The sequence below is a fragment of the Neoarius graeffei genome, chromosome 19 (assembly GCF_027579695.1).
Source record: "Neoarius graeffei isolate fNeoGra1 chromosome 19, fNeoGra1.pri, whole genome shotgun sequence".
In the NCBI taxonomy this organism is placed as follows: Eukaryota; Metazoa; Chordata; class Actinopteri; order Siluriformes; family Ariidae; genus Neoarius; species Neoarius graeffei.
In genome coordinates this window covers 4,969,901-4,995,476 of record NC_083587.1, presented here as the reverse complement: position 1 = coordinate 4,995,476, position 25,576 = coordinate 4,969,901, and the positions used below count along the sequence as shown (strand labels likewise).

The window sequence follows — 25,576 nt, the reverse complement described above, 5'->3', positions numbered from 1 at the left end:
TGAACAACCTGTGTGACTCAGTTGTGCCTTTTGAATAGAGAATAAATGAAGAGGGAATGGAACTTTAACCATTCATTGTAATTATTACTGAAAGGGTGATTATAGTTACTATGACTATAGCTACAATTGGAATGTGCAGAGTCTGTTAGCATTTGTAATTATTGTACCATCCACTATTAGATAAAATTAAAATAAAATATTACAACATTGTTTAAAAGTCGAGAGCAAGATATACTGTTAGTTTACAAATAACACTTTACTTATTGTTAAAACAATATCTGATCACTGTATAAATTACAGAGTGCAAATGGCTCTGGAACTAGATGTCCTTGGGGTTGCTGAGACATGGAGAGCCGGAATACCACTTAACCCACAGTTCAGGTCGGAGTCCTTTGAGAGTAAATGCTTTAGCTTTCGCAGCATTCGATTCCCAAAAGCTGATCTCATCTCTCATCTCATTATCTCTAGCCGCTTTATCCTTCTACAGGGTCGCAGGCAAGCTGGAGCCCATCCCAGCTGACTACGGGCGAAAGGCGGGGTACACCCTGGACAAGTCGCCAGGTCATCACAGGGCTGACACATAGACACAGACAACCATTCACACTCACATTCACACCTACGGTCAATTTAGAGTCACCAGTTAACCTAACCTGCATGTCTTTGGACTGTGGGGGAAACCGGAGTACCCGGAGGAAACCCACGCGGACACGGGGAGAACATGCAAACTCCACACAGAAAGGCCCTCGCCGGCCCCGGGGCTCGAACCCAGGACCTTCTTGCTGTGAGGCGACAGCGCTAACCACTACACCACCGTGCCGCCCCCAAAAGCTGATGTCAGGAAAAATTCTTTCCACAAAGAAAGTTTTCTTGCTTTTGTAGCGTTTTAAACTGTTATTCTGTGTCGGGACTCTTCGGGGGGGGGGGTTGTCCTATTCCAACATTTAGCTAACACTAAACACACTGCCTCAAATCTACATGATCACTCCAGGTCATTTCGAGGAATTTTGTACAGATCATAACCTCTAACAAGCTCTAATTTCCATGTATATCTATCCTTCACTTCTTTCTGACCAAGATTGCTCAAGTAATCCGGTAGTAAAGCTTTTTTAGCTGTAGTTTTCTTCAGACAACAGCAACAGACACTGGACACCTTCGCTTGGCTTCAGCATGTGAACAAAGTTTGCTTGTCCCCCAGGGATAGGGTAGCGAAGGTTGCTAATGTAAACGTGACATCACTGCAAGGGGTCTACATGCGTGCGCCGATTGTGCTAAAATCAGTATCGGGTGTTTCCCATAATGACCAGGTCCCAAGTACATGCACAACGTGCACTGAAGGATTCCTGAATGTAAATGCACTTTTTAAGTCTTGGTGAAGGTAAGGCTGTGCAGAGCTGCGGTGTTACTCATGTTCATTTCACTGAATAAGAATGAGCACCTTGCTCCAGCTCTGAAATTATTATTAATTATTTTTTTTTAATTCTTACCTTCGTGGAAACGAATTGAGCATACCATAAGCAAGCCTCAACGCCAGGCATTGCCAGAATGCCCGATTTGCCCAACCAAGACGTTTGGGCAGAAATATTTTAGCGAGTTAGGCCCGTTTGGGCACATCTATGGTCAGCTTCTTTAAGCGCAAAAATGATTTTCGAGTGACTACGTTACCAAAAAAACAAGACATATTAACCAGCATCCTCACCTCCCCTGTGATCGTAAAAAATTCCTCAAAACGACCGGAGTGACGGTGCAGATTTGTGGCCTAGCGTTAGCTACATGTTGGAATATACCTTCTTTTTCCTGAAGAGTCCTGACACAGAAGAACAGTTAAAAAAAAACACTACAAAAGCAAGATCATCATCTTTGTGTAAAGACTTTTTCCCCCGACATCTGCTTTTGGGAACAGAATGTTGTGAAAGCCAAAGCATTTACTCTCAAAGAACTACTACCTGAACTGTGGGCTAGGCTGTGTTCCCATCCCTGCATGTCTCAGCAACCACAAAGACATCTAGGTACACAGCTATTTGTACATTTATACAGTTATGCTCAGGGGCGTAGCTAGGATTTTTCAAAGGCGTGTGTTGTTTTTTTTTTTTGGGGGGGGGGCACACACTGACTGGCAGCCTGAGTTCATTATGTAACAAAAAATAATTAACATTACTAGTTTTAGGTAGCTTAGAAACCGGCTCTTCCATTATTGTTGTTTCTTCCAAGTTTTCTTGATGTGTTCTAGAAACGGCACATTAAAACTTAGCTTCGAAGCCACAAAATGCAACTTTGATGGAAACAAAATATAATAAATTGCTTACCTCTTTTCACATCGAAAGAAGGAGGAAAGTTTTGCTTGTTTTGACATGGCGAATTATTAACACAAGAAGAAATACTCATAATTTGCAACTAAAAAGACTGCAGCTACACTGGCAGCTTGACCATGCTTTCTAGTGTGATCGTGTTGCGCTTGCGCAGTACTGTTTCAGTCCTGCGCGTCTTGGCTCGTGCACCTGAAGGCGCACCTAACGAGGTCCAGCACATGCGCCATTAAAGAACACCTGTCTTTAATCAAATCAATGAACTATGTTTGGGCTATTTAAGGACTGCACCCATGCAAGGATGATGCGAAGTATTACGCCACGTCTAGTGTGCCTTACAGAGCCTTATTTCCTGTCCCTGTCCTTGTTGACCTCCTGGTTTTTCGACTCCTGTTTCTTGTCCCTTGATCTTGTAGTTTTGCCTCGGATATTTTGTCCGCACCCCTGCCTGTTTCTTCGATTACAACTTTCCCTGCTGTTTCGGACTGTTTGCCTGTTGCGTGCATTTCACGCACTTTATACTCATATCGCACTGTATATTACTTAACATATCTGCACTTCTAGCCGCCTCTTCCACACACACACTGACAAACTGGGTTTTTGCGCTCAAACCACAGGGAGTCCATACAAGGTTATAGAAACCCTGATGAGGCTGAGGTGACAATCTAGTAAAAAAAAAAGTTAGAAAATTACAGTGGGCGCTTTTCTAATATTCTTATGTGGCTATTGAAAAATATTTATAGTCTGACATATTGGGGGGGGGGGGGGGGGGGGGGGTCACGGGCACCCCAGGACCCCCTAGCTACGCCCCTGATCCTTGTTATTGCTGAAAAATATCTGAAGTATTATTTGTAAAATAACAAAATATCTTGCTCTAGACTTCCAACAATATTGTAAGATTTTATTTTAATTTTATCTAATAGTGGACAGAAGAATAATTACAAACGCTTACAGAATCAGCACATTCCAGTTGTACAGTGGTGCTTGAAAGTTTGTGAACCCTTTAGAATTATTTCTGCATAAATATGAACTAAAACATCATCAGATTTTCACACAAGTCCGAAAAATAGATAAAAAGAACTCAGTTAAACAAATGAGACAAAATAATACTTCGTGATTTATTTATTGAGGAAGATGATTCAATATTACATATCTAAGTGGTAAAAAAAAAATATATATATATGAGAACCTTTGCTTTCAGTATCTGGCGTAACCCCCTTGTGCAGCAATAACTGCAACTAAACATTTCCAGTAACTGTTGATCAGTCCTGCACACCGGCTTGGAGAAATTTTAGCCCATTCCTCCATACAGAACAGCTTCAACTCTGGGATGTTGGTGGGTTTCCTCAAATGAACTGCTCGCTTCAGGTCCTTTCACAACATTTCCTTTGGATTTAAGGTCAGGACTTTGACTTGGCCATTCCAAAACATGAACTTTGTTCTTCTTTAACCATACATTGGTAGAACGACTTGTGTGCTTAGGATAATCATCTTGCTGCATGACCCACCGTCTCTTGAGATTCAGTTCATGGACAGATGTCCTGACATTTTCCTTTAGTTATATTTTGGTCTCATCCGTCCACAAAACATTTTTCCAGTAGCCTTCTGGCTTGTCCATGTGATCTTTAGCAAACTGCAGATGAGCAGCAATGTTCTTTTTGGAGAGCACTGGCTTTCTCCTTGCAACCCTGCCATGTACACCATTGTTGTTCAGTGTTCTCCTGATGGTGGACTCATGAACATTAGCCAATGTGAGAGAGGCCTTCAGTTGCTTAGACCCTGAAGTCCTTTGTGACCTCGTCGACTATTACACACCTTGCTCTTGGAGTGATCTTTGTTGGTCGACCACTCCTGAGGAGTACTGACTGTTCTTTTTGGAGAGCAGTGGCTTTCTCCTTGCAACCCTGCCATGCACACCATTGTTGTTCAGTGTTCTCCTGATGGTGGACTCATGAACATTAACATTAGCCAATGGCCTTCAGTTGCTTAGAAGTTACCCTGGGGTCCTTTGTGACCTCGTCAACTATTACATGCCTTGCTCTTGGAGTGATCTTTGTTGGTCGACCACTCCTGGAGAGGGTAACAATGGTCTTGAATACCCTCCATTTGTACACAATCTGTCTAACTGTGGATTGGTGGAGTCTAAACTCTTTAGAGATGGTTTTGTAACCTTTTCCAGCCTGATGAGGATCAACAACGCTTTTTCTGAGGTCCTCAGAAATCTCCTTTGTTCGTGCCACAACTATGTGTTGTGAAGATCAGACTTTGATAGATCCCTGTTCTTTAAATAAAACAGGGTGCCCACTCACACCTGATTGTCATCCCACTGATTGAAAACACCTGACTCTAGTTTCACCTTCAAATTAACTGCTAATCCTAGAGGTTCACATACTTTTGCCACTCACAGATATGTAATATTCAGGGCTCGAAATTCGCGGTGGTCCGGTCACCCGAGGCGACTTAATTTGTCATTTGGTGGGTAATTTCTGTCACTAGCCAGCCCGGCTGGCTAGTTGAAAAAAAATATATATGAAGCAAAGCTTCAGACTAGGGCTGTGCAATATATCTCTGAAAATTCTGTGTGAGATACATATAATTATTATATCGTAACTATCGAGTATTTTATGGTCATCTGCCGACTTGCGTTTGTTTTGTGTTTGTTGCGTTTGTTTAAAACCTTTTCCGGTGGTTTTCTCCCTGTCCCTCAGGCAGTAACGTGAGAGGCTGCCTAAGGGTAAAAAAAAAAAAATTACGTCACGCATTCGCCAACCAATCCCGGGCGACATCTAGGTGCTGAAAGGAACTCGTGGGAAGATTTTCTAGTTTCGGTTTATAGCGCTGACTCAGTTCGTGCAATCGCTAGTGTTGCATAGGCTACCGTGTAAGCTCTGTCAATTTCAGCGACAAATTAAAAATGGAAGCGGACGAACTGGTTCCTAAAAGAACTAGTAAGGGGTCAGTCATCTGGCATTTTTTTGGATATCGCAAGGAGGATGTGGTACAGCAAATGCCAGTTTTTAAAGTGTGCAAAAACAAACAGTATCAAAATACTCAGGTCTTGAAATAAATGCACATTAGTCATGAACAATGGTAACTCCTCTCTTTTGTGTTATTTTTGACAGAAGTAAAATTCATACATGAACAAATTTTGGAAGGTAACTAGTCCGGCTGGCTGGTGAAAAAAAAAAATATGAATTTCGAGCCCTGAATATTGGATCATTTTCCTCAATAAATAAATGACCAAATATAATATTTTTGTCTCATTTGTTTAACTGGGTTCTCTTTATCTACTTTTAGGACTTGTGTGAAAATCTGATGATGTTTTAGGTCATATTTATGCAGAAGTATAGAAAATTCTAAAGGGTTCACAAACTTTCAAGCACCACTGTAGCTATAGTCATATAGTAACTATAATCATTCTTGTAATAATAAAAGCTAGTGGTAAGTCCATTCAATGAATGGAAAGACATGCTTTTGTGTCTCAACTAGTAAACCACACCCTCTGCAGTGAATTATCCCATAGATAAATATACAGTGAAGTCTATATATATATATATATATATATATATATATATATATATATATATATATATATATATATATATATATATATGTATGGACACTGACACAAATTCTGTTTTTTACCTGTTTACTGAAACATATTCAAGTTGACTTTCAGCTTTCATTTGAGGGTATCCACATTAAAATTGGATGAAGGGTTTAGGAGTTTCAGCTCCTCAACACGTGCCACCCTGTTTTTAAAGGGACCAAAAGTAATTGGACAATTGACTCAAAGGCTATTTCATGGGCAGGTGTGGGAAATTCCTTCGTTATGTCATTCTCAATTAAGCAGATAAAAGGCCTGGAGTTGATTTGAGGTGTGGTGCTTGCATCTGGAAGAGTTTGCTGTGAAGAAAATATGCGGTCAAAGGAGCTCTCCACGCAGGTGAAACAAGCCATCCTTAAGCTGCGAAAACAGAAAAAACCCATCCGAGAAATTGCTACAATATTAGGAGTGGCAAAATCTACAGTTTGGTACATCCTCAGAAAGAAAGAAAGCACTGGTGAACTCAATGCAAAAAGACCTGGATGCCCACAGAAGACAACAGTAGTGGATGATCGCAGAATAATTTCCATAGTGAAGAGAAACCCCTTCACAACAGCCAACCAAGTGAACGACACTCTCCAGGAGGTAGGCCTATCAATATCCAAATCTACCATAAAGAGAAGACTGCATGAAAGTAAATACAGAGGGTTCACTGCATGGTGCAAGCCACTCATAAGCCTCAAGAATAAAAAGGCTAGATTGGACTTTGCTAAAAAAAAAATCTAAACAAGCCAGCACAGTTCTGGAAGAACATTCTTTGGACAGATGAAACCACTAGATTTATAAACAGTTTCTTCCCATATGCCATATAATACCTAAACAAACAGAAATGACAACTGCCTAAGCCACCCTCTCACTTATGGACTCATCACATTGTACTTTTTATTCTTGATTGCATTTTGTATAGATGTTGTTTTTCATTGTTTTACTGTTTTATTTATTTTATTATTTCACTATTTATTGATGGTATTGAGTACTGAGTTGGAGTAGCAGCATAATTTCGTTGTACTTGACGTATAATGACATTAAAGGCATTGAATTGAAAAAAAAATTGAATTAAAAGTGCCACAAGTGGACAGACTTTTGGGCAGGGTCTGATGCGTGATTAATTTTTTTTTCTTAAGAGTACATCAGCTACCAGCAGTCTTTTACTGATGCAAAAGAAGCTTGACCTCCCTCAGCACAAGTTACTTATTGATGTCTCTACTAGATGGAACTCTACTTTTGAGAGATATTTGGAACAGCAGGCTGTTGTGTTTGCTGCCCTAATTGAGGTTAATAATAATGTAAAAGACTTGGTAACTTTGATGAGCATATCCAAAACATTGAAGAACTTCTGAAAATTCTCAAACCTCTCAAGACAGTCATCAACATGATGTGTAGTCAGATGCATCCCCTTAAGGAAATGCTCCTGAGGCAACTTGAAACTGTACCAACTAACAACATACTACTGTCATGAAGTCAAAATAGCCATACAGTGGTGATTGAAAGTTTGTAAACCCTTTAGAATTTTCTATATTTTCTGCATAACTACGACCTAAAACATCATCAGATTTTCACACAAGTTCTAAAAGTAGATAAACAGAACCCAGGTAAACAAATGAGACAAAATTATACTTGGTCATTTACTTATTGAGGAAAATGATCCAATATTACATATCTGTAAGTGGCAAAAGTATGAACCTTTGCTTTCAGTATCTGGCATGACCCCCTTGTGCAGCAATAACTGCAACTAAACATTTCCAGTAACTGTTGATCAGTCCTGCACACTGGCTTGGAGGAATTTTAGCCCATTCCTCCATACAGAACAGCTTCAACTCTGGGATGCTGGTGGGTTTCCTCACATGAACTGCTCGCTTCAGATCCTTCCACAACAATTCAATTGGATTAAAGGTCAGGACTTTGACTTGGCCATTCAAAAACATGAACTTTGTTCTTCCTTCACCATTCTTTGGTAGAACGACTTGTGCGCTTAGTGTCATTGTCTTGCTGCATGACCCACCGTCTCGAGATTCAGTTCATGGACAGATGTCCTGACATTTTCCTTTAGAATTCGCTGGTATAATTCAGAATTCATTGTTCCATCAATGATGGCAAGCCGTCTTGGCCCAGATGTGGCAAAACAGGCCCAAACCATGATACTACTACCACCACCATGTTTCACAGATGGGATAAGGTTCTTATGCTGGAATGCAGTGTTTTCCTTTTTCCAGACATAACGCTTCTCATTTAAACCAAAAAGTTCTATTTTAGTCTCATCTGTCCACAAAACATTTTTCCAATAGCCTTCTGGCTTGTCCACATGATCTTTAGCAAACTGCAGACAAGCAGCAAATGTTCTTTTTGGAGAGCAGTGGCTTTCTCCTTGCAACCCTGCCATGCAGACCATTGTTGTTCAATGTTCTCCTGATGGTGGATTCATGAACATTAACCAATATGAGAGAGGCCTTCAGTTGCTTAGAAGTTACCCTGGGGTCCTTTGTGACCTCACCGACTATTACACGCCTTGCTCTTGGAGTGATCTTTGTTGGTCAACCACTCTTGGGGAGGGTAACAGTGGTCTTGAATTTCCTCCATTTGTACACATCTGTCTGTGGATTGGAGGAGTCCAGACTCTAGAGATAGTTTCGTAACCTTTTCCAGCCTGATGAGCATCAACAACGCTTTTTCTGAGGTCCTCAGAAATCTCCTTTGTTTGTGCCATGATACACTTCCACAAACATGCTGTGAAGATCAGATTTTGATAGATCCCTGTTCTTTAAATAAAACAGGGTGCTCACTCACACCTGATTGTCATCCCATTGATTGAAAACACCTGACTCTAATTTCACCTTCAAATTAACTGCTAATCCTAGAGGTTCACATACTTTTGCCACACATATGTAATATTGGATCATTTTCCTCAATAAATAAATGGCCAAGTATAATATTTTTGTCTCATTTGTTTAATAGGGTTCTCTTTATCTACTTTTAGGACTTGTGTGAAAATCTGATGATGTTTTAGGTCATATTTATGCAGAAATAGAGAAAATTCTAAAGGGTTCACAAAGTTCCAAGCACCACTGTAAGTTCAGATCTCAGACCAAGGTAAGTCTTGATCTTTAATTTGCAAATGTCACATGATAATGGTAAGACTGTAAAAGAATTCCATTTGTGATCTTTATGACTGGGAAATCTGTTTAATTAATTTCCTGTTTTTATGATAAGTACACAGGACCTCTGTATTGAAGTTCCTTCTTCAGGCATCTGTTCTTGACCCTCACTTTAAAAGCCTTCCCTACCTGGATGATGCCGCCGGACATGATGCTTCCATGCTCTTGCAATGGAAGCAGTGGACCATGTAACTCAATCAAAGGTATGTGCATTATGTACCACTAAAATCATTTTACTGACTATTCTCAGTCTGTGCTGTCCAGAAGCATTGAAAAAAAAATACAAATTTCCAAGGATTTTCTGAACATTTCAGAATGTAACTGTAAAGAAAGAACCAGGAACTTGTACTGAGGAGAGCAACCATGCTGCACTACCTGCTACCCCAGCCCTTGAAGAGAAAAGTGATGAACCACTTGCAAAGATTAAAACAGAAACAGACAGTAACAGTGCTCTTCTTGATTTATTTGGTGATGTTTTTGTGACAAAAGTGGAACCTGCTAAGAGCCTGTTTGACCAAGTTGAATCTGAAATTCAGAATTACAAAGGAGAAGAGCTTCTTAAATTAGATTCAGAACCCCTTGCTTGGTGGAGAGCTATGTCTGTGCAGGGGAAATACCCAATCCTCTTGCAATTTGCAAAGAAAACCTTAGGTGTACCAGCAACCAGTGTTGCCAGTGAAAGAGTGTTCTCTACAGCTGGGGACATTGTAACTGCACAGACAGCTTGTCTCTCAAGTGAGAATGTTGAAATGTTTGTGTTCTGAGCAAAAAACATGAAAATACCTGATGTAGTCTGTGCATGGCGACATTCTGCATTTCTTTTGGCCACCCCTGCACTGTAATGTGGCATCTGTACTGTTCTAAAATCTAGACGAAAGCAAGGGAGACTTCATGACGCATTCATGTTGTTACCACTACTGACTTTTGTCTAGTCTTGTAAATATCTTATTTGACATTGTCATGTGATGTATTTAATTCATTATTATTAATTAAGTTTGTTATGAATTTAAAAAACTGCGAAAACCAGATCTGCTTGTATCACATCAAAATTAATCAAACTGAGGTGTCAGTATCATGATGCGTATCAAACCAAATTTTGAGTGCATCACTGCAGAAAAGTTGAGAGTTAAGGGAACAGCCCTCTCCTCAGCGATCGAAACTAACGGTGTCCCGACGTCCCGGAGACCATAAAAAATGTCATCGGGACACAAAATTATCATATCTGGGACAATCCCGGGACAATGGAAAAAAATAGATCTAGAAAAAAAGTTCTACATTAATATTATTTACAAAGCTGTAAATCATACGTAGACATTCACCTAATTTGTCAATTTTAATTTTAAAACGTTAACAGCGAAAAATACATTAGTAGCTACACTTTCGATGCACCTGCATCCGTAGGCTACAGAGCAGCGCATTCTATTCTAGAATCTTCGGCCGGTGTCCGCATTATATGGACTTGGAATGGAATTGCTACCGCACACGCTGTGCCGACTCTTGCCAGAACAAAAATGCTTAAGTGGTTGAAGCGGACCGACCGCGGGGAAGAAACTGAAAGCCCAGACATAACGTCTCCGGGACCTTCAGGATCCAAAGAGTCAGCGCCTGTCAATGTGGTAAGTTATTTGTGATTATTAGGTTATGACTTATGATGCTATGGTTAGGTAGGAACTACTGTGGATAGGGCTGGTCTGCAGGCAACGCTAGCAACTGAATGAACTTAATGAACACTGTTAGACACGTTATAAAATACAACAGGAATGATGTGGATGATATTGACGGAAGATACCGTTCAACAGAATAAGTGAGTTTTCTTGGTGTCTTTCTAGTTCAGAAAGTTTAGACAGTCAGCAGCACAACTAAGCTAGGACCTGGCACTATGTTGATGTTGCTAACATTTGCACCCACAATTCGGCAGCGAAAGTTCATAAAAATGGATAACGGAAAGTTCATAAAAATGGATAACGGTAATGGATAACGGAAAGTTCATAAAAATGGATAACGGTAATGGATAACGGAAAGTTCATAAAAATGGATAACGGTCATGGTGAAAATTATAAGTTGGCCTTATAAATGCCAACAGATATTCAAGGTATAAATAGATGAAATGAACATAAAAGGGGTCTTATTTTCAACTAAAGTGTACTGCAGATGTAGTGAGTTGAAACATTTTCTGAATGAGCTAGTTGGCCCCTTTAAATAAAAGGGTATCTATTCATAAAGTGAGATCGCCAAAGTTTAATAAACTGAAAATGCAATAACTCTAATTTTGAAGTAGATGATGTATAGGACATGTGTCGCTTGTGTTTTGTGACTTATTGTAAAAATGATATAAAGGGTTCAAAATCGCATAGTTACAAATATAATAGTAACTTCATATGATAATATTAACCACTGGTTATTTCAGAGAGGAAAAAAAATGGGGACACTATTGCTTCCATTCGGGACAATACAACACAGAATTCGGGACCACTGGGGGACACAAAGAAAAAAAGTTAATTTCGAGCCCTGCCTCAGCTCTTATTTAACTGATCGTTATCAGTATGTTGATGTAAATGGTGATATTTCTAGACGTACTGAGGTAAAGTCTAGTGTTCCACAAGGTTCTGTCTTGGGTCCACTGCTTTATTTTCGTTACTTCTGGGTAATATTATCCATAAGCATGATATTAGCTTCCACTGTTATGCTAATGACACACAGTTGTATGTTTCTGCAAAGCTAGATAAGACAACAACTTAATAAAACTGAGGAATCCGTAAAGGACATTACACACTGGATACTTATTAACTTCCTTCTGCTTAACTCTGGGGCAGCACGGTGGTGTAGTGGTTAGCGCTGTCGCCTCACAGCAAGAAGGTCCTGGGTTTGAGCCCCGGGGTCGGCGAGGGCCTTTCTGTGTGGAGTTTGCATGTTCTCCCCGTGTCCGCGTGGGTTTCCTCCGGGTGCTCCGGTTTCCCCCACAGTCCAAAGACATGCAGGTTAGGTTAACTGGTGACTCTAAATTGACCGTAGGTGTGAATGTGAGTGTGAATGGTTGTCTGTGTCTATGTGTCAGCCCTGTGATGATCTTGTGACTTGTCCAGGGTGTACCCCGCCTTTCGCCCGTAGTCAGCTGGGATAGGCTCCAGCTGGCCTGCGACCCTGTAGAAGGATAAAGCGGCTAGAGATAATGTGATGTGATCCTTAACCCTGACAAGACAGAAGTACCTGTACTAGGACTACATGCAAAAAAAAAAAAAAGTTCGACCATCATGCTAATGTTACATGGATGGAAAACTTGCAATTTGAGGACAGAAAGCAAGCATATCTTTTTTTTAAACTTTTTGCTACTTATTAATGTGTATAGTAGCTACAGTGGTGCTTGAAAGTTTGTGAACCCTTTAGAATTTTCTATATTTCTGCATAAATATGACCTAAAACATCATCAGATTTTCACACAAGTCCTAAAAGTAGATAAGGAGAACCCAGTTAAACAATTGAGACAAAAAAATATTTCACTTAGTCATTTATTTATTGAGGAAAATGATCCAGTATTACATATCTGTGAGTGGCAAAAGTATGTGAACCTTTGCTTTCAGTGTCTGGTGTGACCCCTTTGTGCAGCAATAACTGCAATTAAATGTTTCTGGTAACTGTTCATCAGTCCTGCACACTGGCTTGGAGGAATTTTAGCCCATTCCTCCATACAGAACAGCTTCAACTCTGGGATGTTGGTGGGTTTCCTCATATGAACTGCTCGCTTCAGGTCCTTCCACAATATTTCGATTGGATTAAGGTCAGGACTTTGACTTGGCCATTCCAAAACCTTAAATTTATTCTTCTTTAACCATTCTTTGGTAGGACGCCTTGTGTGCTTAGGGTCGTTGTCTTGCTGCATGACCCACCTTCTCTTGAGATTCAGTTCATGGACAGATGTCCTGACATTTTCCTTTAGAATTTGCTGTAATAATTCAGAATTCATTGTTCCATCAATGATGGCAAGCCGTCCTGGCCCAGATGCAGCAAAACAGGCCCAAACTATGAAACTACTACCACCACCATGTTTCACAGATGGGATAAGGTTCTTATGCTGGAATGCAGTGTTTTCCGTTCTCCAAACATCACACTTCTCATTTAAACCAAAAAGTTCTATTTTGGTCTCATCTGTCCACAAAACATTTTTTTCCAATAGCCTTCTGGCTTGTCCATGTGATCTTTAGCAAACTGCAGACGAACAGCAATGTTCTTTTTGGAAAGCAGTGGCTTTCTCCTTGCAACCCTGCCATGCATACCATTGTTGCTCGGTGTTCTTCTGATGGTGGACTCACGAACATTAATATTAGCCAATGTGAGAGAGGCCTTCAGTTGCTTAGAAGTTACCCTGGGGTCCTTTGTGACCTCACTGACTATTACATACCTTGCTCTTGGAGTGATCTTTGTTGGCTGACCACTCCTGGGGAGGGTAACAGTGGTCTTGAATTTCCTTCATTTGTACACAATCTGTCTGACTGTGGATTGGTGGAGTCCAAACTCTTTAGAGATGGTTTTGTAACCTTTTCCAGCCTGATGAGTAACAACAATGCTTTTTCTGCGGTCCTCAGAAATCTCCTTTGTTCGTGCCATGATACACTTCCACAAACGTGTTGTGAAGATCAGACTTTGATAGATCCCTGTTCTTTAAATAAAACAGGGTGCCCACTCACACCTGATTGTCATCCCATTGATTGAAAACACCTGACTCTAATTTCACCTTCAAATTAACTGCTAATCCTAGAGGTTCACATACTTTTGCCACTCACAGATACGTAATATTGGATCATTTTCCTCTATAAATAAATGACCAAGTATAATATTTTTGTCTCATTTGTTTAACTGGGTTCTCTATATCTACTTTTAGGACTTGTGTGAAAATCTGATGTTGTTTTAGGTCGTATTTATGCAGAAATATAGAAAATTCTAAAGGGTTCACAAACTTTCAAGCACCACTGCATCTTTGAGAGACATCAAATTTACTGCATTTTTCAAATGATTTTATCTCTGTGTGGTTTCTAATTTCGGGTTTGGTGATAAAAGTAAATAAATTTGATTTACTTAAAAATAATAAAAGTTTCTAATTCAAACCAAAGTATGCCCATATAAAAATAAAATAAAAGCATTAGGTATAATGGAGCAGTAGGACTTTGTCATTCCCCCCTGAACTGTGAGAGATTTTTTTTTTTTTAGGCTTTTCAAGAAAACTTATCTGATGAGAACAATTTCTGTGGAATCTGCCATGCCTTACTGTCTGGACGTTCCAGTCGGAGCATAAACAACCTCCAGTTAGTTCAAAATGCAGCAGCAAGAGCCCTTACTAGAACTAGAAGACATGACCCCATCACCCCTATCTTATCCACACTGCACTGACTCCCAATCAAATTTCATATTGATTATAAAATACTACTATTGACTTAGGCAGCACGGTGGTGTAGTGGTTAGCGCTGTCGCCTCACAGCAAGAAGGTCCGGGTTCGCGCCCCGTGGCCGGCGAGGGCCTTTCTGTGCGGAGTTTGCATGTTCTCCCCGTGTCCGCGTGGGTTTCCTCCGGGTGCTCCGGTTTCCCCCACAGTCCAAAGACATGCAGGTTAGGCTAACTGGTGACTCTAAATTGACCGTAGGTGTGAATGTGAGTGTGAATGGTTGTCTGTGTCTATGTGTCAGCCCTGTGATGACCTGGCGACTTGTCCAGGGTGTACCCCGCCTTTCGCCCGTAGTCAGCTGGGATAAGCTCCAGCTTGCCTGCGACCCTGTAGAAGGATAAAGCGGCTAGAGATAATGAGATGAGATGAGACTATTGACTTAAAAAGCACTGAATGATCTCGCACCACAGTACCTGAGCAAACTTCTGGTCCTTTATGACCCATCACGCTGACTTGGATAAAAAGCTGCAGGATATCTGCTGGTACCTCATGTAGTGAAGGATACATCAGGGGCAGAGCCTTTTCTTACAAAGCTCCACAGTTATGGAACAGCCTTCCAAGTAGTGTTCCGGACTCAGACACAGTCTCAATGTTTAAGTCTCGGCTGAAAACACATCTTTTTAGTCAAGCCTTTTGTTAATAGGTTTTTATGAGGTAAAGGAGTAGGTCTGGAAGGTCCTCAGGGTGTTTTGGTAAACTGAGATGGATGGATACTGTCACCCCACCCCACTCTCGCACGTTCACTCAGGTTTGTTGATGGTGTAGTGGCTGCTGCTTTATGTCCCAGGGCTCCGTCATGTTCATGTTACTTTCTGGCTTTCCCTTTTAGTTATGCCATACTTGCCAACTTTTCAAAATTCTCATGGGGGAGAAAGTGCGTGAAAGACATTTTCAATTGGATGAGGGTATGATGCGCGGTTGAAACAAAAAGAGTGGATCCCAATTAATTGCAAACCATTTGAAATTTATACAATTAAAGAGTTTCTGAATTGTTGATATTGTTCTATCAGTTCCTATAGGTTATGGGATTCATGCATCAGGCATGAGAGAGCTCCGAGTGAAAAATCTGAAATAATGCTCGTCTTGAATTTTAATATAATAACAATGAAAGGGAAGTCTGCTTAAATCAGATTTTGAGCTGAAAAATCTCCTGCCTGAATATTGTATCCATACAGAGACCCACAGAAAATAACACAAGTGATGCGTTAGAAGAATGTTTATCATTTCTTAAAATAGTCACAATGAATGAAAGTATTATTGGATTGCATCAAATGTGTTTTCCTTCTGTAAGCTCATGTAAAAATACAGAGAACTATAATATCATATATAAATTAAATAAAATTTTAATAAGATTTAACCAAAATATTAACAACTCAAATAAATACTGCACTGTCCAGGGACGAGAATGGGACATTTAAAAAAAAACTCTGAAATGTCTGCCAACTTACATATATATGAATGTTTTCAAATTCAATGATGGTTTAAAACGTTTATAAACGTACTTTTATAACATTTAATAATCCCTAGTACTTATTAATCACTAATTCATAAGTAGTAATGATTAATAATCAATAATAATTACTATTACTACTAATTATTATTAGTGGTTGTTAATATTATTCTTATTATATTAAAAACACTGTTGTAGATGACAGGTAATAAAACTAAACTTTTTGTACAAATTATTTATATTGTACTATATTTAGAATTATTGTATTTTCTGGAGTTCTTTTTAATTGAGTTTTGAAATAAAGGTTGTTTATATATTTATATTAAACTTGGTACAATAAACAAATGTTAATTATGTAAAAAAAAGATGCTAATCATTATTATTATTATTTCCTATAAGCCCCATTTTCCACCTGACTCTTGTGCGCATGCGCGAACCCCCCTGCGTTTCACTCCGGAGCGCTTGACCTCTAAAGGCCTCTGCATGCTCTTGCGACAAGGCTTTCGCAGATAGCTTTTCGCAGACAGTTGTAATTTATCGTTGAGCGGGGAGTAATAGGCGTGCGCGATGTTATTCACCGCCACAACGCAAGGGGGCACGAAGTCGCTAGGAGTAGTTGGTGGGTGTGGTTAGTGGAGTTTTTATCCTCCGGTTACTTATAATGACTAGAACTGGAGTCGTATAGATGTACGTACTTCCTCACTTCCTCGATCAACCGCTCTTCGTGCTGCTCCATCTTCGCTCGTGTTTTTAAAAATGGCGGTCGTGAAAACAAACCAAACCGGGAAAGTAGGGAAGCGGAAGTGCGTGTACAGCGGATGTAGAGTGGACCAATCAGAGCCCTCTTGTCTGCGACACTGTCTGCGAGGCTTCTGCGGTGGTCACAATTTTTGGGAGGTGCGCGCAGAGCGTCTGCGAAGGTGGGGGGGCTACGCAGACGCTGTCTGCGACGCTATCTGCGAGGACTGCGTTGTCAGCATAAATTGGCCTTAACACGCGCCTCGTGTCCGTGAAAAGCCAGTTTCCCAGTGGGCGTGTCCCCAGCGCTGCGGTACCGTCTTTAAACACATTTGTGCGATCCAGCGCTTTTTATCGCAAACGATTCTTCTCCTTATTTTGGGGGTATCTGTCATCCCCCAACCACTTGTTAAACAGACATCTTCCCATAATTATCAACGCTTTCTAGCGCCCACATAAGCTACCCGCGTATCTCTCACTCTTCACAACCACCACACCGCACCACACTTCCTCCAGCAGCCTCCTCATAAATCTATGAGCCTCCTAATAGACTGGTACCAAAATTCAAAAAAAGTGCTTATTTAAGGAGTTAAAGGCATTTTTGAGACAAAGTCGGCAAACAGTCTTATTTTGTCAATTTGGGTGTGCCGAATTCAAATCTGCAATATGTCGAGCTCTATCTGACCTCTGTTGACCTCTAGAGGTCATTGAACTTTGGGCCTGTAAACGTCTCAGCTGAACCCAGTTTCTCAGCTTTCTAAGGAATGAAATGTACTAAAATGATTAATGAAGTTAGCAAATGGCCTTGTTTGTTAAATGTTTGGGTGCTGAATTCATTTTTCATTTGTAAAACGACATATGACCTCTGATAACCTCAAGGTCATTAAACTTGGCCTATAGACCTATGCATTTAACGGCATTTTTAAACTGATTTAACTCCCCCAAAAAGAATATGAACAGACAAAAAACAAATAGAAAGGAACAAATACAACATTAAATGCCAGTCCATGTACATGTGACTTACTTTTCACAATGAGAATGCCTAGGCGATCACCTTACATAACATTGCATTACATTTAGCGGTTATTGTTTATACAAAGCTACTGAAAAAAGGACAGATTCAGCAGCATACAAAATGTGGGGGCGTACAGGGTATACAGGTTAATCAGGGTTAGTATATATGAGAGTTTTTTTCTTTGTTGTTTGTTTTTTGTAAAGGCTTTACCCCGTTTAAAACAAAACAAAAAACAAAGAAAAAAAACTCTCATATATACTAACCCTGATTAACCTGTATACCCTGTACGCCCCCACATTTTGTATGCTGCTGAATCTGTCCTTTTTTCAGTAGCTTTGTATAAACAATAACCGCTAAATGTAATGCAATGTTATGTAAGGTGATTACCTAGGCATTCTCATTGTGAAAAGTAAGTCACATGTACATGGACTGGCATTTAATGTTGTATTTGTTCCTTTCTATTTGTTTTTTGTCTGTTCATATTCTTTTTGGGGGAGTAAAGTCAGTTTAAAAATGCCGTTAAATGCATAGGCCTATTAGCCTGGGCCCGCCCATCCTAAGCGTGACGCAACACGAGGGCCTGTTGCGAGCTTAGTCTGGCCAGGCAAGCTATCTACAGCTTTTCCAAGCTCCTGAAAAATCGGGAACCAATCAACTTTGAGCATCTCCAACGGCCCTGGGTAGAGGCGTGTTCAAGGCACTGACGTAGTAGAACTGTGACCGGAAGCCATAGATTGTTTACAGAATCTATGCCGGAAGCGCTTCATTCACAAATGCTGTATTGAAAGCATTCAACGGGAAGTTCTCATTGAAAACAGAGCAAAGAGCAGCCCTGGAGGCATTTATTGAAAGGAAGGACGTTTTCGCCTTGCTCCCGACCGGCTTCGGTAAGAGTTTAATCTACCAGTTAGCCCCGTCGCGTCACATACGTCAGAGGAAAGAGTGATGTGATTGGTTTAAGCTTCGTCACAGCTTTTTCTGGCTTTGACCAGTAGCAAACTGAAGCATTTCAGGGAGGCGGGTCAACCACAGGCTCTGGGAAACGGTTGGGCTTAATATCTTGGCCAGACCAATAGCTCGTAGAGCTTTGCAGTCGCGTTAGCCAGACTATAGGCCTATAGGCCAAGTTTAATGACCTTGAGGTTATCAGAGGTCATATGTCATTTTACAAATGAAAAATGAATTCAGCACCCAAACATTTAACAAACAAGGCCATTTGCTAACTTCATTAATCATTTTAGTACATTTCATTCCTTAGAAAGCTGAGAAACTGGGTTCAGCTGAGACGTTTACAGGCCCAAAGTTCAATGACCTCTAGAGGTCAACAGAGGTCAGATAGAGCTCGGCATATTGCAGATTTGAATTCGGCACACCCAAATTGACAAAATAAGACTGTTTGCCGACTTTGTCTCAAAAATGCCTTTGGGTGTCACAATTCTGGATTTTGGTACCAGTCTATAACGTTAGTTCTTGATCTACGGAATGCATAGAAGACGCACAGAACCAATGCTGCCCCCAAAAGGTATGCTGGTCACTTTTAAAATTACAGTTAAAAAAAATACCCCAAACCGGATGGAGCCATTTCACTCGTTCAGTCCGGTCCAATATTAAATTTAATACCTCCCTTTCGAAAATTCCACTCATTCCAAACAATTTAAAACATTTTAAGGCCTTGAAAACCGAAAGTTGAATTTAAGACTTTTTAAGGACCCGCGGGAACCCTGGCCTCGCGCCGACCCCTACCCCCCGAAATTTTCTCAACGGATTTACACGTTTCACAAAAATGACATTTTCAGCGGGAAAAACTCGGAATTCCGCAGATCCGCGGAAAATTCTCATCCCTGACTGTCTTAGTACGACTAAAATGCATCTCTCTCACTAAACACTTTCCAACAGAATTTTTAAAAAGCACTAGAAATCCTATTCACAATCCTATCGGAATGCATCAAAGGAATTTGCTCATTTGCAAACTCTGAAAGTTTTAAAACAACATTTAAAAATGGCACTATAAATACTACCATACTATCAAAATATACTCCACAAAGAAATTCTTTCGAATGCAAAATTTTAGTCCGACCAAAATACACTCACTAGTAATCTTTCACTTAAAACCTCAAAACTCCATCAAAATCAATCCCTTTCCAGATAATGCACTTGTAAACTTTCACTTAAAACTTTCAAACATAAATTCAAAATAGCACTAAGACACTCCCACACTATTCAAATACACTCACCAAACACATTCTCTGTCCTGCAAAATGTCACTAAACACTTTAGAAGTTGTACAGTTTGTTTCTGAAATGGAATGGAAGACTAGTTTAATTTCACACTCGAATGTCCATTATATTCTGATTTAAGGTATCTTTACCTTAAAATGTGTAACTGGCTGGTCGAACATTTGCTTATCCATGGAAATTCATTCTCCCATGCAACCTGGGATTTGCATTCATATTTTTGCCGTGTGGTATTGGGTTTAGTGGCCATGATGAATGACTGCTTGTAAAAAATGTCAGACAGCCTGGGTGAATCCTACATTACGGAAGTGACTGTCGTTCAGTTCGTTGATTGGTTAAAAATCAGTTGACGTCAGCAGTGTTTCTCATACGATTCTCATTGGACATAATCGGGAGTATTTTTAACTTGGCGCTAGGGATTTCCCCAAACGGGGAGATTATCCAGTTTTTAACAAATACGATCGGGAGTCGGGAGACGGAGGCTAAAATCGGGAGCCTCCTGCCGAAATCGGGAGGGTTGGCAAGTATGTTATGCTATTATAGTTGGTCTTGACGGAGTCCCTGCTTACACTCAGAACACGACGTACACTCTTTTCTTAAAGGAGATACGCAGAACCTTTATTTTTAAATAAATTTCGGAGCGGATAGTATCTCCATCCTTGACTCTTGTATGCTGCATAAATGGGAATTAAAAAAAATATATATATATTTCTGAGAGATAAATTCGACCACAAATTTCGCATTCGAGCTGCCCCGCTGAGCTAGAATGTGTGAGTGCATGACATCACTGCGGTAACCGGTTTTAAGGCCAGGGCCTTTGACAGCTATAGACCAAAGTCATATAAATAAAGATTTATGGTGAAAGTAAGAAATACCGTTACCGACTCGCTCAACTAAGACTGATTTGACTTCATTGATTGTGGGTTGACTCTCATTAAAACAGGATAGGTGTTACAACTTATGCAACATACATGTACATACATGCATTTTCACTGATAAAATGTAAAAGGCTCATTAAATAATCAGATGAACTGAGACAATCACATAATGAAGCAAATTAAATCTTATACCGGGAATCTAAACACACAAGTTACATATGTATTAATCTAAATGCAGATAAACGTGTTTTTTTTTTTTAATCCAGATGAGAGTCGGACCTTACCCATCTGTGTTCTCACTTCTTGAAGACCGATCTTGTGACCAATTGTTTTTGAAACAATCTGACTTTCAGTTGTTCGTTCAGTTCTCTGTCCATTCAATTCTTCCACGTAAGGGTGAGATGGCAGCAATATCCAGTTTAGAAATAAGATGGCTTCTCCACTCATTCACTGTTTTCTTCATATTGTGTATTCCGCCATTACTGCTCGGTTCAGGCAATTACTAAAACCCAGGACGGAACGGGATGTCACCGGTTTTAGCAACAACTGCAGGGAGGTCACTGCCCAAGCGATATGTTCCTTCCCATTCCGTCTGGTGCAACTGAACTCACTTTCCTTTAAAAATAAATAAATACTTTCCTTTTCTTGTAGTTTTCTTTAATTGTTGATACTGCACCCTAGGGCTGAACGATTTTAAGAAAAAATTTAATTGCAATTTTTCTGGCAGATATTGCGATTTCGATTTCAACCACAATTTTTTTTTTTTAAATCAAGTTTCAGTGCAAATTAATTAATACAATGAATTCCATAAAGCTAATGCAAGAATGAAAACTAAGGTCAACAGATTTCAAATGTAGGCCTGTTTATTAACATTGAGTGCCTGAGGAACAAGTTATAATAACTTAAAATAAAAATAAAGAGAGCCATCTTTCTTAAGTAAACTTTTGCTTCTTTTACTTTTCCCATCTACAACATATCAGACATAAAAAAAGGTTGATCAATGGCTCAGCAGCATCAAAATATTGCACTTTTGTAAAAGAATGTACATAAGCATTATAAATTATAACTAGAGACGACAATTCCCCTGTGGGAAATTGAGAGTGATGCAGTGCGCGCAGCAGTCGCTATTGCAGGAGCTGAGCTGTACTGTGTGAATGTGTGACTTGCCATGAAGCTACAAGCCTGAGTCTCTCTGAGAGCGAGCAGCCCCTCCCTCCTGTGTGTGTGTGAGAGAGAGTGAGCGAGCAGCCCCTCTCTCGTGTGTGTGAGAGAGAGAGAGCGAGCGAGCAGCCCCTCCCTCCTGTGTGTGTGTGTGAGAGACAGAGCGAGCAGCCCCTCCCTCCTGTGTGTGTGTGTGTGTGTGTGTGTGTGTGTGAGAGAGAGAGAGCGAGCAACCCCTCCCTCCTCTGTGTGTGTGAGAGAGCGAGCAGCCCCTCCCTCCTGTGTGTGTGTGTGTGTTAGTGAGAGCAAGCAGCCCCTCCCTCCTTTGTGTATGTGAGAGCAAGCAGCCCCTCCCCCACCCGCGCGCTGCGAGCAGAGACACAGAGAGGCTGTGACAACACAGAGTCGTAGCTGCCACAGAGTGTTTTTACACCATGCTGGGGCAATACGCAGAGCATACATGTGTGCAATTATTGACGAAACAAAACATGGGTCAGTTTAGGAGCACTGAGAAAAAACGCAGCTTTGACGATCCCAAAATCGTGTTGTCTGAGATCGCGATTTTCAGTTGAAAACAATAGATCGTTCAGCCCTACTGTGAGCCTTTAACAAAAGAATAATCCGGAGCCGCCTTTTGTTAAATGGATCCCAGTGACATCACACTGCCAAATACGCTTATTGTTATTATTTGAAATTATGCTACATTTGACACTTATTAACAAATTCTCTTCATGAATGTGTTTATAAGTACGTAATCTTTCTGCAAACCCAAACTAATGAATTAAGTTTTCTACTCCTTTAAAGCAGATTAATTCTCCTTGGCTTTTGCTTGGCCCAATGTTGGGCAGCCCTCTCATAGTCCGTCTCGCTGTCATCCATGCTGATGTGGATCAAATTGTCCAGAGAGTCTTCTCCGCGCTTATTAAAAAAAGTCAGTCGGCTTTGTCTGTCTGGTCAGGGACGACATCGACAGCCAACGAGATCGCTTATAACGAATCAGAAAATTCCAGGATGTCTGACGTTTTCTTTCGATATTTTTATTGGACGGTTTGAACACGTGATCTTGATGTAGCCAACGGATTAGTTTGTTTACATCATACCACGCGGACATGTTACTTTGACAGAATCAACACAAACGTTGGAAAAAAACAACGGCTTGTTTAACACAAATATCAATCAGTATGTAAATGGATCCGTTATTTGCTCTCCGATGTATCTAGTTACTTGTGGGTAGGAAATTTAACGCACCGGTATAAATCTAAGCATATCGGATTTTAACTAAAGCGACTGAGCGTATCGGGCCCGACACGCTAAAACGCTTTGGGGAAACCAATGCATATCATGAACCAATTCACCAATTATAACCCTTTACGCACATATGATCATATTTAAAATGTTCATTTGCGTGAAAAAAAATAATATTAAATTATAAATTATTACCCTACGTGTGCTGTGATTGGTTGACTGGTTTGTGGGCTATAATCCATGTACGACCAGACTGAGTGGAATAACTGTTTTATTCTATCCACAGTCACTGGATTTTGAGAAACGGAGCGTTTTTATTGTTTTTTTTTTTTAGCAAATTCAATAAGTAAAAACTTCATACAAAACGTCCGACGAAATCATTTCCGCTTAGATTGTAAACAAACCGGCAAAATGACAGGAGCGATTTGCGAAAAATGCTTTATCTTGAAAAATAACAAAAGATATGTTCTTACCATGAAATACTTTTATTCTATATTTTGTTACACTTTTTTTTTTTTGGTGTTTTGTTTTCAAGTGGTTTGTAATTTGTCCTCGGTTGGTTCAGCAACACGCGGCGCCATTTTTTTCCCCCTCTACTCACGGTATACGAGCTGATATCCTTGTCGTAAAGATAAAATTTATCTTATTTGGTTAATCGGTGTTGTAATTCGTTCGTATATAGTCATGTGACGCATGCCTCGTCAAACTGAAAATGGAGGAAGAGATCCCGTTGTTTCAGGAAGTACGGTAATTAACCACGCTGTACACTGGAACGTGATGTGATGCGTGATGGTGAACACCTGATGTAGTGAGTTTAAAGGGTCACTCAGTGCGCTCTACACTTCCTGGTGGACAGAACGGAAATGTGAACCCCGAATCATTTAAATGGTCAGTCGCTTTTGCTTCAGCTTGTGCTTTTCCGTACCAAATAAACCTTGGTGGCCGTCTGCAGGGAGTAATAGAGACGCATGATGAAGGGGCTTTTACTGGGGGCCAGAGCGTCTCTCTCCGCCCGCATCTGATCGCTCATGTTCTTATCCACCATGTCCGCTTTCTTCACCACCTGCACACAGATCATTTACAAATCAATCAATCAGTGAGCATGACAGCGAGGGTTATCATCAGGGGTTATTATTTATACAACCAGACGGTTTACACGCATAACAAAACCCTGGAACCAATTAATAACAAGAAAGCAGTATTTTATTAAAATGAACTGAATAACATCGCCTGTGAATTTAAAAAAAAAAAAAAAAGTTATTTTTTGTGTGATTTATATACTTATGTACATTTAAAACTGTCGTTATGCATACTGTACGGTGACATAATTCATAATGCATATAATTATGCGGAATATTCCTGAAATCTTCCAGCATGAGTGCAGAAATGAAGGAAACTTTCACAATTTTCCAGGTTTACAGATTTTCCAAAGCTGCACGTGGCTGGAGTGAAGTTCCAACTCGTCCCTGTCCTACAGGAACCCTGAATCCCGAACAAACGGCAACTTTAAAGAATACAGAGATCGTGGCCATCTTTTTAACGCTGACTTCAATCATACATCAGCACAAAGGACTGAGTGGAGATTATCGGAAAGAGAAAATCCCAATTACAGCACGCGAAAAAGCTGATGCCAGTTTAGTAAACCGTAGCAGGGCATTACACTGATAATGTGAATTATACTCGTAAATAAGCTTAAAATGAAAATTTTAATTCAAGTAAGCATACTAAACTTCTGTTTAAGAAATACACAAATGCACCGTGTTGCATTTTACACAGTTTTAATACTGTAAAATGTTTTCCTTTAGTCAGTTGCACATACAGTACGTTAAAGCAAGACATGTTTATTTGGCCATTTTACAGGATTTATGGCATCGTGCATGTTTTAGGAGGATAAAACTCAGGCGTCTGCACAATATATATATATGTTATTTACCAGCTGGGAGGTCCATATGGTGAAATACCGTGACCGAGGTCTTGAAAGTACTGAGCGAGGCCCTCTGGGCCGAGGTCAGTATTTAAGGCCGAGGTCACGGTATTTCACCATACGGACCGACCTTAAGCTGGTAAATAATATATTTATTTTTTTCTTTACCAAATTCTAACAGAAAACGTGAGCGCCCGAAAGGGAAAACCGAGCCGAGCTGCCATTTTGAATCCTCATTCACGGCTGTAATGCGAATGGCCTCCTCCTCGGTATACAAGTGCACTTCCATGGCAGGAAAAAAAACTACATTTTGCCGCCTATGTAGTCCCCTATTTATACAAAATTGAGTCATTCAGGATTCAGCCATGTTTTTGCTCACCGTTAGCAAGTTAGAGGTTTTTAGCTTTCTCCTGAAATGTTTTATTAGGGCCCGAG

General features: G+C 40.2%; 1 protein-coding gene across 3 annotated transcripts in view; it reads right to left on the bottom strand.

The window, feature by feature from the left end:
- LOC132867675 (zinc finger protein 585A-like) overlaps positions 1 to 25,576 on the bottom strand; it is a 146,303-nt gene that overhangs the window by 52,197 nt on the left and 68,530 nt on the right. Inside the window, exon 2 of one of the 3 annotated variants that reach the window (XM_060900669.1) lies at positions 24,143 to 24,280. The exons of 1 other annotated variant lie outside the window; for it this stretch is intronic. In XM_060900669.1, the coding sequence (XP_060756652.1) occupies positions 24,143 to 24,262 (120 nt within the window). In that variant the 5' untranslated portion in view covers positions 24,263 to 24,280. Of the gene's footprint in view, positions 1 to 24,142; positions 24,281 to 25,576 lie in introns of those variants that run through there. One more of the 3 variants, XM_060900671.1, reaches the window with a different exon arrangement.